The sequence below is a fragment of the Argentina anserina genome, chromosome 2 (assembly GCF_933775445.1).
Source record: "Argentina anserina chromosome 2, drPotAnse1.1, whole genome shotgun sequence".
In the NCBI taxonomy this organism is placed as follows: Eukaryota; Viridiplantae; Streptophyta; class Magnoliopsida; order Rosales; family Rosaceae; genus Argentina; species Argentina anserina.
Genome location: NC_065873.1, coordinates 11,976,858 through 11,989,624, shown reverse-complemented (window position 1 = coordinate 11,989,624; position 12,767 = coordinate 11,976,858). Strand labels below are relative to the sequence as shown.

At 39.5% G+C, this 12,767-nt stretch overlaps 1 protein-coding gene across 1 annotated transcript; it reads right to left on the bottom strand.

Moving 5' to 3' along the window:
- Positions 1-7,815: 7,815 nt before the first annotated feature.
- On the bottom strand, positions 7,816-11,791 carry LOC126785392 (polyadenylate-binding protein 3). Its single transcript, XM_050511071.1, has 7 exons — positions 11,530-11,791; positions 9,980-10,728; positions 9,790-9,867; positions 9,604-9,693; positions 8,534-8,833; positions 8,161-8,382; positions 7,816-8,037 (listed from the first exon to the last, which is right to left on the bottom strand). The coding sequence occupies exons 1-7, from the start codon at positions 11,789-11,791 to the stop codon at positions 7,816-7,818; spliced, it is 1,923 nt and encodes a 640-aa protein (XP_050367028.1).
- Positions 11,792-12,767: the final 976 nt, after the last annotated feature.

Sequence of the window (12,767 nt, the reverse complement as noted above, 5' to 3'; positions counted from 1 at the left end):
ACAATCAATCACCGTGTACTGCGTACTCAACCAATCAATTTCTATGATCACATCATAGGTGTGATCCGGAATCACGATTAAATAAGCAGAGAACTCTCCACTTCCAATCACAATAGGACAAGCCTTTCATTGTCTCAAATTCGAGGAACACTCCAAATGCGAAGTGACACATAAAGAGCTTCTCATAGATGTAGGAGTCAATCCTACCATCTCCTCTACCGAACTATCACTAATAAGTGTCGATATCATCTTCTTCTCTCTCAGGGTACTCAATCATCTCAAAATAGATTATGATGCCCTCGATCCAGTGGTCCACTACCATATGATCCAGGCCTCTATGAAATAAGACGTTGACAGACGATTAAAGTCCTTGATCAACTTAACACACGACTATCGTCGTCTCTAACGACAGCAGCAGGGTCAACCTGTTCTGCCCGTGGAGCAGCCTCCTCCTAAAGGTTCTGCACATTGCGGACTCGGCTTGCAACCCTACCTCGGCTGCGACCTCTCGTCCGTCCTCGGCCATGTTCACGGCCCTTTTTCCAAATTCATCACCATTCAACAATTAACACTCAGTCATACATGTGAAGTCTCGAATTCGACAAAATAGATCCAACCAATATCAATCATGAAATTTCAGAAGAATGTGAATCATCGGAGTATCGTCACAATACTCTCTACAGGACCAAACCATAAGGTATGGCTCCTAACACTCTCGCGTACCCGGCGACATATCAATACCGAGGAGCATGTGATGGGTGCCCGCCTGCAGTCGGATCATCGCTCCCGGATGATATTGATAATCACCAAATACGCACTTAGGCTCTGATACCAACTGTAACGACCCCAAAATTTCGAGCTTAAAAACTCAAAATTTCAAAGTCGTTAAACACCAAACAATTTCAACGAATCGAAATCATTTAAAATGCCACAGCGGATCATCTCTGAGTTCAAAATACAACTCAGTTAAACCGATTATTACAACCCAAATTATAATTTAATATTATAACAAATGGAATTGCGAAATCCTCACTACAAACACACAAGATAGTCACACAAAATCCTCACACAAGCCGGAGATAAATAACTTCAAGTCCTCTGAGCGGTCCGTCAATTCCCGCTAATCCACACCTACGGAGTTATCCACTACACCATCGAATTGGTGCACCGGGATTGTAAACACAAACCCGGTAAGCTTTACAGCTCGTATGAGTAAAATGAAAATATATAACTCGCATATCAATATATACGAAAATCCAGAAATCAAACAAATATAAATGCACTCATGAGTCAATGGACGGCCCATCTGGTCGTCCCAAAGAAATATGAAAGAAAGCGCTCATGAGAAATTAAGTAACCCTTCTGGTTACCCAAATGCATTTATATTACGGGTACCAAGAACGCTGATACACATTTGTTACCCCTCTCGTAATACACCGCCGATATTGGATAGCCACCCGCTACCCAACATCCAAAACAATCTGAGTACCCATGAGCAGATAACCACCCGTTACCTCACATGCAGTACTAAGGCAGACAGACTAGAGCTCTAACTGTATCGTAACTTTCGCCCGGCCAAAGGCTAGGTTCCGACTTGCCAAACACGTACAATAATCTCACATCATATTGTACCAATCACGTCCGAAGACAAATCAACATTTTAACAATCTCAATGTTAAAAATCACGTACAATAATCTCACATCATATTGTACCAAAAATCATGTCCGAAGACAAATCAACATTTTAACAATCTCAATGTTAAAATCACGTACAATAATCTCACATCATATTGTACCAAAAATCATGTCCGAAGACAAATCAACATTTTAACGAACTCAATGTTAAAATCACGTACAATAATCTCACATCATATTATACAAATCAAAATCACATGCTCGATATTTAAATCTCGTCATCGAAATGACATAAATCACGATAAAATCATAACAGTATATTATATAGCAAACTATATATATATGTACATATTTACCATTTATACAATATATATATAATCCATTATATCGTATACATGTCATATTTCATAAACACGTCCGAAGACAAAAACTCGTCCGAAGACAAAACTCGTCCGAAGACAAAACATTTTAACAAACTCATGTTAAAACCACGTACAATAATCACACCTCATATTGTACAAAAATCACATCACATGCTCAACATTTAATTCTCATCATTCGAAATGACCAATTCCAACGAATTCATAACAGTATATAATATAGCAAACTATATATATATGTACTTATTACCATTTATACGATATATACGTAATCCACTATATTGTATACGTGTCGTAATTCAATATTAAAAACTCTTGCAAAAATCTTGGAATCACCGCAAGGGTAGATTCGTAAATAAGTGATATTTTACTCACCTTCTTTCCTGCGTGCAACTTCCACGACCCTGAAAGTAATTTCCTCACTCGTTTCGTCAGTCACCTAATAGCACGATAAATGCTTAGAAAATGATACTTAAAATATCAGGTGACGAGTTCAGCAAAGCTAAATGTTGTTCATGAAACATTGTTCACGGAACACTGTTCATGTTTACTAAACCACTGTTCACAGTTATTGTTTTACCAAACCACTGTTCACAGTTACTGTTTTACCAAAACACTGTTCAAAGTTACTGTTTTACTATGATACTGTGCACATTTACTGTTACAGATCACTATTCACAGTTACTGTTACAGATCACTATTCATGCGGAGTTACTATTCACAGTTACTATTCATTCGGCGTTACTGTTCACCGACCGCCACCAATCATCACCAAATTTCACCACCACAACCTAAACAACATTTCCAACAACTTCCTAGTTGACACCAAGGTCTAAATCCGAGTCTAAACAGTCCAAACAACGAAGAACATGAAATCGGCACTATTCACATACCCTAGAAATTGAAATTTCGATTCGGGTACTTACACTTCGATTTGGCTCGATTCCTTTTGTGGGAATGTTGCTGGGACTGAGACAAGCAAAACCCCCCAAGAATCTCGAGCTATGGTGGCCGGAGGAGGCGGCGCCGCCACAGCAGTAACTTCCGGCGGTTGCTACACCGCGTGTGGTTGTCGCCGGAGTGAAAGGCGTAGCCCAAAAGATGGAGCTCGTCGAGCCCGTCAGTTTGATAGGTGGCACGACACGAGGCGACGTCGGATGGTGGAGAAATCGGCCGGAGAAGTTTTTTGGGTCGGGTGAACAGTACCCGAGCTCGGGTGAACAGTAACCCGAGCTGATTTTTAGAAAAATCTGATTTTTAATCTCCTTTCCTTCCTTTTATACTATTTCCAAAATCGGAAACAAACTTCCGATGTTAATAACTTTCGCGTCCGACGTCCGATTCGAACGCGTGACGTGTCCACGAACTCGTATCGATGAGCTCTACGACTTTCGTGAAGGAAGTTTTCGTAACCGAGCGACGGAATAAAAGTCGATCTATACGTTGCGGTAACGTTACGTTTTCTAATTAAACGATCCGAGAACGTTTTCGTTTTCGTTTTGAAATGTCGCAAACCTCCAATTGTCGTCTTGAATTAATTTCACAAGTTTAACACTTTGAAAATACTCGACATTTAGTTTCTAAAAATTCGGGTTATTACACCATAGATATCCGGTTCCTAGATGAATTGAATAGTTGCTTTCGCCTTAGGATGATAATTAAGTCTTTTAAGCCGAAGGTGTGGATACAACTTCCAACAGGTCGCACGAGCATGGTTAGTATCATGGCAATAAGAGCAAGGAGAGCGAGGTTGATTCCCGAAGCCGGGTGGTGGGCCTTGCTGATGAAGTTGAGCCGAAGTGGTTAGAGGAAGGGATGGTGCTGGAGATCTAGCATGAACAGTAAAGCTGGAAACTACAACTTGTGTCTGATGAAGACTCTCTTGCTGAGACTCATCGTTACAGATATATGTGAAAGCGGTGATGAGACTTGGAGGTTCGATCTTTCTGAGCAATTCTCCTTTCGCACTGTTATGCTTGGCATCAAGACCTCTCAGGAAATAGTGAACGCGCTCAAGCTCTTTCTCTTTTTGGTACCAAACAATATCCTCCTGATGCTTGATCATGCAAGGACGTTTCATATCAATCTCAGCCCAAATATTTTTCAGTTTGGTGAAATATTGCGCCACTAGTTGCCCATCTTGTTGCATCGCCAAAGCTGTGCACATTAAATCATGAACATGTATGAAATCAGAGTCATTAGTATATAAGCCTTCCAGTGTTTGCCATACTGCCTGCGCAGTGGTACATGCCTCGACCAGATTAACGATCTCGTCATTGATAGCTTTCCACAAGATTGACATGACAAGACCATCATTGTAATAACCCAAATTTTTCGGAACTAATTATCGAGTGTTTTCAATTTGTTAAATTTGTGAAATTAATTCAAAACGACAATTGGTGGTTCGCGACATTTCGAAACGAAAATGGAAACGTTCTCGGGTCGTTTAATTAGAAAAACGTTACGTTTTCGCAACGTATATATCGACTTTTATTTTGTCGCTTGTTTGCGAAAACTTCTTTCACGAAAGTTGTAGAGCTCGACGATACGAGTTAGTGGACGCGTCACGCGTTCGAAATCGGACGTTGTATGTAAAAGTTATTAACGATGGAAGTTAGTTTCTGATTTTGGAAACGAGTATATAAATGAAATGTTTCAGTTCAGGGTTTCCAAAATTGGAAACCTCTCACTCTCTCTCTCTCTCTTCACCCCGCGCGCCTCCCTCTCTCTCTTTTCCTCTCTCCCTCCCCGATCTCACTTCCTCACCGGCGATCTCCGCCTCCAGCCCGTCGTGTCGCGCACCGTCGGCCCAGGAAGCACCGTGCGGCCCTCCTCAGTCGACCCCGAGGTCGACGCACCTTCTCGATCCGCCGTGAGCCCTCGCTCTCCGACCCGAGCTCGCGTGATTCTTGTTGCTGTTCCTCCGGCGATAATCCGACTTCCTCAAGCTCGATTCGAGGTGAGATTAGCCTAGGTTGGTTGTTGTGATGATGTTGTTGAATTCTTGAGTTGATTTGTGGTGTTTTGGGGGAGATCGGAGGTTGGAGATGGTGGGGAGGATACCGCTGCCATAGGCGGTGCGTGTGAGGGCATGGAGGGGTCTAGAGGCGGTGTGAGGCCGTGGGGAGGAAGAGGGGGAAGAAAGGAGGGATTTTGGGGCGGCGGTGGCGTGCTACACGCCGGCCTTAGGCTCGGCCCGTGTGCCCCACGCGCTGCGCGGCCTACCGGTGGCGGCGCATGAACAGTGTTTTCGAACAGTAAATTTGTAAATTTTATTTTTACGATGGTGAATGTAAAAATGTGATTTACGTACGGTAAACGTAAATTTTATTTTACGTACGGTAAATTTAAATGTAAATTACTTTTAGTAAATGTAAAAAATTAATTTCAGAAGGGTAAATCAATAATTAATATTTACTGAGAAAGTATTTACATTTGAATGGTATTCATATGTACAGAAATACGTAAACAGAATGTATACGTATAAAAATACGTAATTGATGTGTATTTATATAGAAATATGTGAATAGTAAATACATGAATAGTAACTTATTATTATTGTTTCGGCATTTAAGGTTTACGAAACGATTCTAAATTCTTTTCTTATCTTATCAAGGAATTACATTCGGAAAATTGTAGAATTACGTTCGAGTTGATAAGTTGAGTCAAATCTCACATATTTACGAATCTACCCTTGCGGAGATTCAAGATTTTGCAAGACTTTTAAATATTGAAATACGAAATGTATATGATATAGTGGAATATATATATATTTGTATAAATGGTAAATAGGCACATATATATATATATAGTTTGCTATATTATATACTGTTATGAATTCATTGTGAATTATATATTGAGCATGTTGAGTTAATTTGTACAACATGAGGTGATGATTATTGTATGTGGTTTTAACATGGTGTTTGTTAAAACATTTTGTCTTCGGACGTGATTTGATGTCTTCGGATGAGTTTTGTCTTCGGACGTGTTTATGTCTTCGGACCAGTCTTCGGACGTGTTTGGCATGTCGGAACCTAGCCTTTGGCCGGGCGAAAATTATGATACAATTAGAGTTCTAGTCTGTCTGCCGGAGTACTGCATGTGAGGTAACATATGGGTTATCGGCTCATGAGTACTCATATTTTTGGATGTTGGGTAGCAGGAGGTTGCCCAATATCGGCGGTGTACTACGTGAGGGGTAACAAAGGTGTACCAGCGTTCATTAGTACCCGTATTATAAATGTATTTGGGTAAACAGATGGGTTGCCCAATTTCTCATGAGCACTTTCATATTCATTTTTTTTGGACAACCAGATGGGCCGTCCATTGACTCATGAGTGCATTTATATTTGTTGATTTGTGGATTTTCGTATATATTGATATGCGAGTTATATTTTCATTTTACTCATACGAGCTGTAAAGCTTACCGGGTTTGTGTTTACAATCCCGGTGCACCAATTCAATGGTGTAGGGGATAATTCCGCATGTGTCGATTAGTAGAAATCGAAGGACAACGCTGAAAACTCGAAGTCATTCATTATCCTGCTTGTGGTGAGGTTTTTATTGTAGATTTGTGTGAGAACTTGAGAGGATTTATTTGTGGGTTTTGTGAGAGATTGTGAGGATTATTACATTTCTATTTTTATGTAATGTTGAATTATAAATTTGGTTTGTAATAATTGGTTTGTCTGAGTTGTATTGTGAACTCAGTAATGATCCGCTGTGGCATTTAAAATGATTTCGATTCATTGAGATTGTTTTGGTGTTTCACGACTTTGAAATTTTGAGTTTTTATGTTCGAAATTTTGGGGTCATCACAATCATCGTCATCCCACTTAGTGTAGGCAACAATATCATATTTACTAGGAGCCATAGTTACTTCGCAAATCACGTTCGTCATTTATGCCGTAAATCACGCTAACAAGATGTTAATGAGGGCTTCAGAATGATTAACGGCAAGAGCAGTGCAGATAATACAAAGCAATGGAGTAATGAAACAATAGCGAACTATGAGTATGAGATGATAACAACTGATCAGAGGGTAGAAGACGATAACCATCCAGATTTCTTGCAAGGCTGAACTGCTGTCTCCATCATAGGCGCTTCTTAGATAAAGTTTGATGGCAGTTGGAAAATCTGGTCCCTACTAATTTGCACTCTGCTTTTGCTCCAACCCATCTGAGGTCATGGAGGTAATATATTATTAGGTGCATTACTTATTGAAATGTTACGTTTAAGTCATGAAACTAAGGATAAAGAGGGGGTGCTTTGAAAATCTCTCTCTCAAGATATAGAATCTGTTATGCTGCTGCATGCAATATGTTTTATACTTGTCTTTTCGCTACCATAAGTTTCAACACCTAAACTTAGCAGCCAATCTTTTGTTGGAAAGCCTGCGAGGCGTTAAGAGGTGTTCAGCCGCCTGCCCGACCTTACTATATATTCAAAACAATTATATACAGTAGTGAGACAGCAGCCATACATGGCTCTCTAATCCCACCAAATCAGAAAAATACGATTGTTTTGAAGAAAATGTATAGCTAGTCAATTATACTATTTTATTTCAATAGACAATCAGTATGGTTTTGTTCCAAATACAGCAAAAAAATGACTAATCTGACTCACAACAGGTCTAAGAAAATGAAAATATTGGCAAAAGATCAATATAACATCATTAGGTCTTTAAATCCCCTCCGAGGTAGTCTGAGCAGAATCAAAACCGTAATCAGATACTACAGCAATCTTGGCCAGTGAAAAAAGGGCCGAATAATACTTGAGAAAAGATGTGGACGATTGCTGACTAGTTCAGATCCAGTGCACCAAGCTGATCGGTGACATCAGCCTTTGATGTTGCTTTACGAAGCACATCCATTGCCTCAGCTACCTTATCCTTAAGTGCATCCGGGGACTCGATCAGATGGAGAACTTCTGTCTGATCCATTTCCAGTAGCATTCCAGTGACCTTGGAAGTGAGTTCTGGCTCAATATGCTCAACAAGTGGATATAGTTGCTCTCCCAGCATCTGCGTATTCAAGGTATACCAGTACCACAATTAATAGTTTTCCATTTTCACTCTAGGAGTCCAGAAATTCCTAATAATATCTCTAAAACAGTTGTAATAAACAAGAGAAGATAAAGAACAAACCAAACGCTGATGCTCGGGAGTAGCAGAAGCTAAAGCAGAAGCAAGTTTTGACATAGGCACAGGCCCAGTACGCTGGACATCATTTGATCTAACAGGCACTGAACCATCAAAGGGCAAAGGCATCATTGGACTCGCAAGACCTTGGGGTGACGCAGCAGAGTCCACTCCGTTCCGCGCATTACCCAGGTATCTCACGCCTTGATTGGAGTTACGATGCATTAACTGAAAATTAGGTATGAAATTATTAAAACCAGACTTGAGGAAAAGATATTAATAAAACACAATAATGAACTTCAAAGAACACAAATGAGAAAATGTACGTCATGCACAAATGAGACTGGAGGTCTGGAGCTAAATCAGAAAATTACCGCACCTGTTGCTGCTGCTGCACTTGTTGGAAGTTCCCCCCTCTTCGTACACCCATTCGCTGTCCAGCTGGTTGACCTGGCCTCGGAAGGTGGTATGGCAGAATGAAGTTTGGAGAAACACCTGGACGCATCCCAGGTATGATTTGCTGCTGGAAGCCATAACCTGCAGGCTGGTGGGGAACTAGGCCACCTTGACCGAAATACAGCTGCTGAGGGGCGAGTCTAGGTGCCCCAGGATGATATCCAGGAATTGCCGATGGCAAAGGTGTCATTCCACCCGGTGCTCCGATTTGAGCAAAACGTGCCTGACAAAAATTAGCAGAAGGTCAAAATTTGCAATATTCATAGGCAGAAACAGATTACATTATCAAGGGCCACCGAAATCTAGAGAAAAAGAGGCTTAACTAGTCTCCAGCTTATGCCCCAGCCTGATGCAGCTAGCTGCTTAGGAACCAGGGTCACAAACTCTAAGAAATATAGATTAAACACACACTGATTTTGAGATTCACTCCCAGGCTTCACACCCTAGTCCATGATTTACACCCAAAACACTATAATTTGAGAATCTCTTCCAGGTTTCTCACCTTAATCCTATCACAGGATAATTCAGAAAACACTGATATTTTTATTCAACATAACATGTCTCATTTACAATTATTTATACTAGGTTCTATAACTGACACTAACTAGCTAGCTTTAAAGACTTGAAAAGACACAAGTAGACTCTTGAAATAATACTAAGCCTAAAGACTCCTCGAATCAGACTTCTTCTAAGTTGCCAATTAATATCTTGAGAGCAATCAATCAAACTATAAAGAAGGTAATGATCAGCGCGCTGCTCTAAATTTCCATCTCTTCATTCATAAACCTTGAAAGTATATATAAAACATAGTATTGTTTCTTCCTATCTATGATTACTATCAGAAATGATCAGGATCCTTTTAGTAATGATAGAGCAAATGTAATAGACACAATAATATGATTTTTCATAATAACAAAAACAATAATTATAATGTTAGTATTTAAGTTACAGTTTCCAATATGGCAATAGGAAGAAGCAGATAGAGAAAAATACCTGCAATCGAGCTCGCCTCTCTTCTTTCCGCTGGGCTACAGCAACATATAGAGGCTTCCTTCCAATCATCTTTCCATTCATTTCATTCAACTAAAATGAGAAAAGACCACAGATTGGTTTTTGGGGTGTGGGTAGCACGACACAAATTAAACGCTTTTACTTAAGAAATAAAGCAAGATAGCTTACAGCTTTGTTTGCTTCCTCTGGAGTAGAAAAAGCAACAAATCCGGATCCCTTGCTTATTCCTTGATGATCAAGCATGACCTTCCACAAACAAAAATTGTGGTTAGAAACAGACACTAAAGCTACGTTGCTTGAGGGTATACTTGCTGAAAATGGGAACATAAGCCAGTAGTACAGTTGATATAGCAGATACCTTGCATGATGTTATTGTTCCAAATTCAGAGAATAGCTCCTGTAGTTTGTCATCATTTATGGTGTCATCAAGATTTTTCAGATATAAGTTAGCGCCTTGTAACTTGTCAAATTTGCTGATTCTTTCCTGTTCAAACTTGGCTCTCAGCTCTGCTTGCCTCTCTGCTTTCTTTTGAGCCTTCCCAACAAACAAAACCTTACCATTAAAAGTTGTCCCGTTAAACTTTTCAATTGCAGAAGCAGCACCTTTAGCATCATCATAGTTAACAAAACCAAAGCATCTAGACTTTCCCTGTCCATCCGTCGCAATCTTCACACTAGTGATTTTACCATCACATTCTTTAAAATGTTTCTTAAGGTCCTCCTCTGTAGTTGTTTCCGACAAGTTCTTCACATAAATGTTATTCCTCGGGCTTCGAACATAATGTTGAACATCAACCTTTTTCTCATTTATCAGCATGCCATGCAGCTTGTCGATTGCATTATTTGCGGACTCCTCATTATCATACTGTACGAATCCATATCCTTTTGATTGACCATCGGCATCAGTTGCAACCTTGCAAGAGAGTACAGTCCCAAAGGTAGAGAAAGTTTCCAGTAACGCCTTGTTATCAATAGATTTCTCCAGGTTCTTAATAAATAAATTTGCATATCCACTCTTCCGCATGCTGGGATCCCGCTGAGAGTACATGATCCTAATCGGTTTCCCATTTAAAGGAGCAAAATTTAAAAGCTCCTTGGCATTAGCAGCTGTGAAGATGAAATCAAAATCAGATTATAGGAAAAGATATTGGTGGTATAGCATAAGTTAATATCAAAAACCACAGAAGGAAAAATAACAATTGCTGAATGTTATGGATATTCTATTCTCTCCACAGGTAAAAAACAAAAACAGATTAAATGGGACTAAGAATAAGAGAAATGATTCCAAAAACGCGATTTCACTTCATTTACCAACAAAATAACAAATGTCTTAAAAAAGGACAAGTATTTGAACTCGGAAACCTCAACAGTTGACTTTCCTTCATCTCATCTTAGAAATTCAAGTTTTGATTATGTGACAAGTAGTAGTACGTATAATTTTCTTCACATCCTAACCCAAAATTGTAGCTAGAAAGGAAAAACTGCAAGGGAATTTCCCCTTATGGTGATAAAAGTGGATGATCATACAAATTTCAATAGCTATTTTGGTCTAAGCAGACAATGCTGCTTAATATTCCATTCAATAATGAAAGAAGCATAAACTATATAGTCACTTCTATTCCTCACCAAGCGATTGAATGATAAGCCAAAAAAATAACAAGATAGACGTACGAAGAGTTTGAGTGAGTATGCACATATACAGACATATAAATAAGTTTTGGGGAAGCAATAAAACAATGCGATCGGAGAATCTTCCTCCCAAATATTGTATGAAAAATCAAAAAGATCCCCAATAAATTCATGCAACAATCAAACTAATAAGTATCACCAAATAGAGAACATGCATAAATCAGAGAAAAAAAGAGAGGAAAAAAACATGCATAACGAGAGAGAAATGGAGAGAGAGACCATCCTGTGGATTAGAGTAATTGACATAGGCATAGCCAAGGGAGAGCATTCGGCTCTGATCCCTACAAACCCTGAGAGAAGCAACCTGAGCCACTTGGCTGAATAGATCGTAGAGCTGCGCTTCGTTCACAGTCGGGTCTAGATCACCCACGTACAGGGACATATTCCCGAACCCTGCCGGAGCCGGCGCCGACACCGGAGCTTGCTGCGCCACCAGTGCAGCGGGTTCAGTCACCTGAGACGACACCACCGAAGCCGCCATTGGCAGACCAGATAAATGATTGAATGAGTATTAGGGTTTGTGAGTGATTCGAGTAGCTAGGGTTTTTTTTTCCTCTGATCTATATATGGAAATTGATATGATTCTTGACAATGTAATGTTTCTGGGGATGGGGGGTTTGGTATTTTTTTGTTTTTTTGTTTTTTTTTAGTTTTCTCTTCCTTCTGATCGAGGAGAGTGTTGATTAGAGATGCCAGAGAGAGGAGAAAATGGAAACTGGGCGGAGGAGTGGCGTCTATAAATGGAAATGGAACTGAGAGAATAAAAGTGAAGTGGTACGTTTTCATTCGTGCTGTTTAAGGCTATCGAGTCCACGTGTGGGTGATCGACGATGTCCCAATCGACGTATCCTTTCGGCGCGACTTGCAGTGTTTTTGTTTTTTGTTTTTTTTAATGGGTAAAAGTGGCACCAGTTAGGTCGAACTTAGGCACACACAAGGTTGTATGCTCTAAACAATTAAACACCTCAATGGAGCTACGTTTCTACACACCAATTTTCAGTCGGGTTAAGCATGTAAGATACATATATATGTAACATTGTGTTGTATCTCATGTTATGCTGAAAAACCGGCTACAACATATAAATTTTTCGGTTGGAGTTATATATACTAGTTATTCACACATGCTCTGCATATGCAAATTATTTTTCCCTTATTTTTGTCAAGAAAATTATAAATAAAAAATAATACGGTTGATTTTACATAAAGATGTTGGTTATAAAGAGCGTAGTGAGAGAGAAAATAGGGGTTTATGTTTTATTTTATTTTCATAATTAACAAATATTTTACAATTGTCTAAATTGTCCCTATAATTTTATTTGTTCACAAAGTTTTTAAATCTATTACGGATTTGTTGGTAAAAAGAATCTGTTTTGGTTAGCAATCCCTATTTGGGCTATTAGAATATAGATATACGAGAAAAATGAGAAAGCACCAAACAGTGGCTCAATTCTACAATA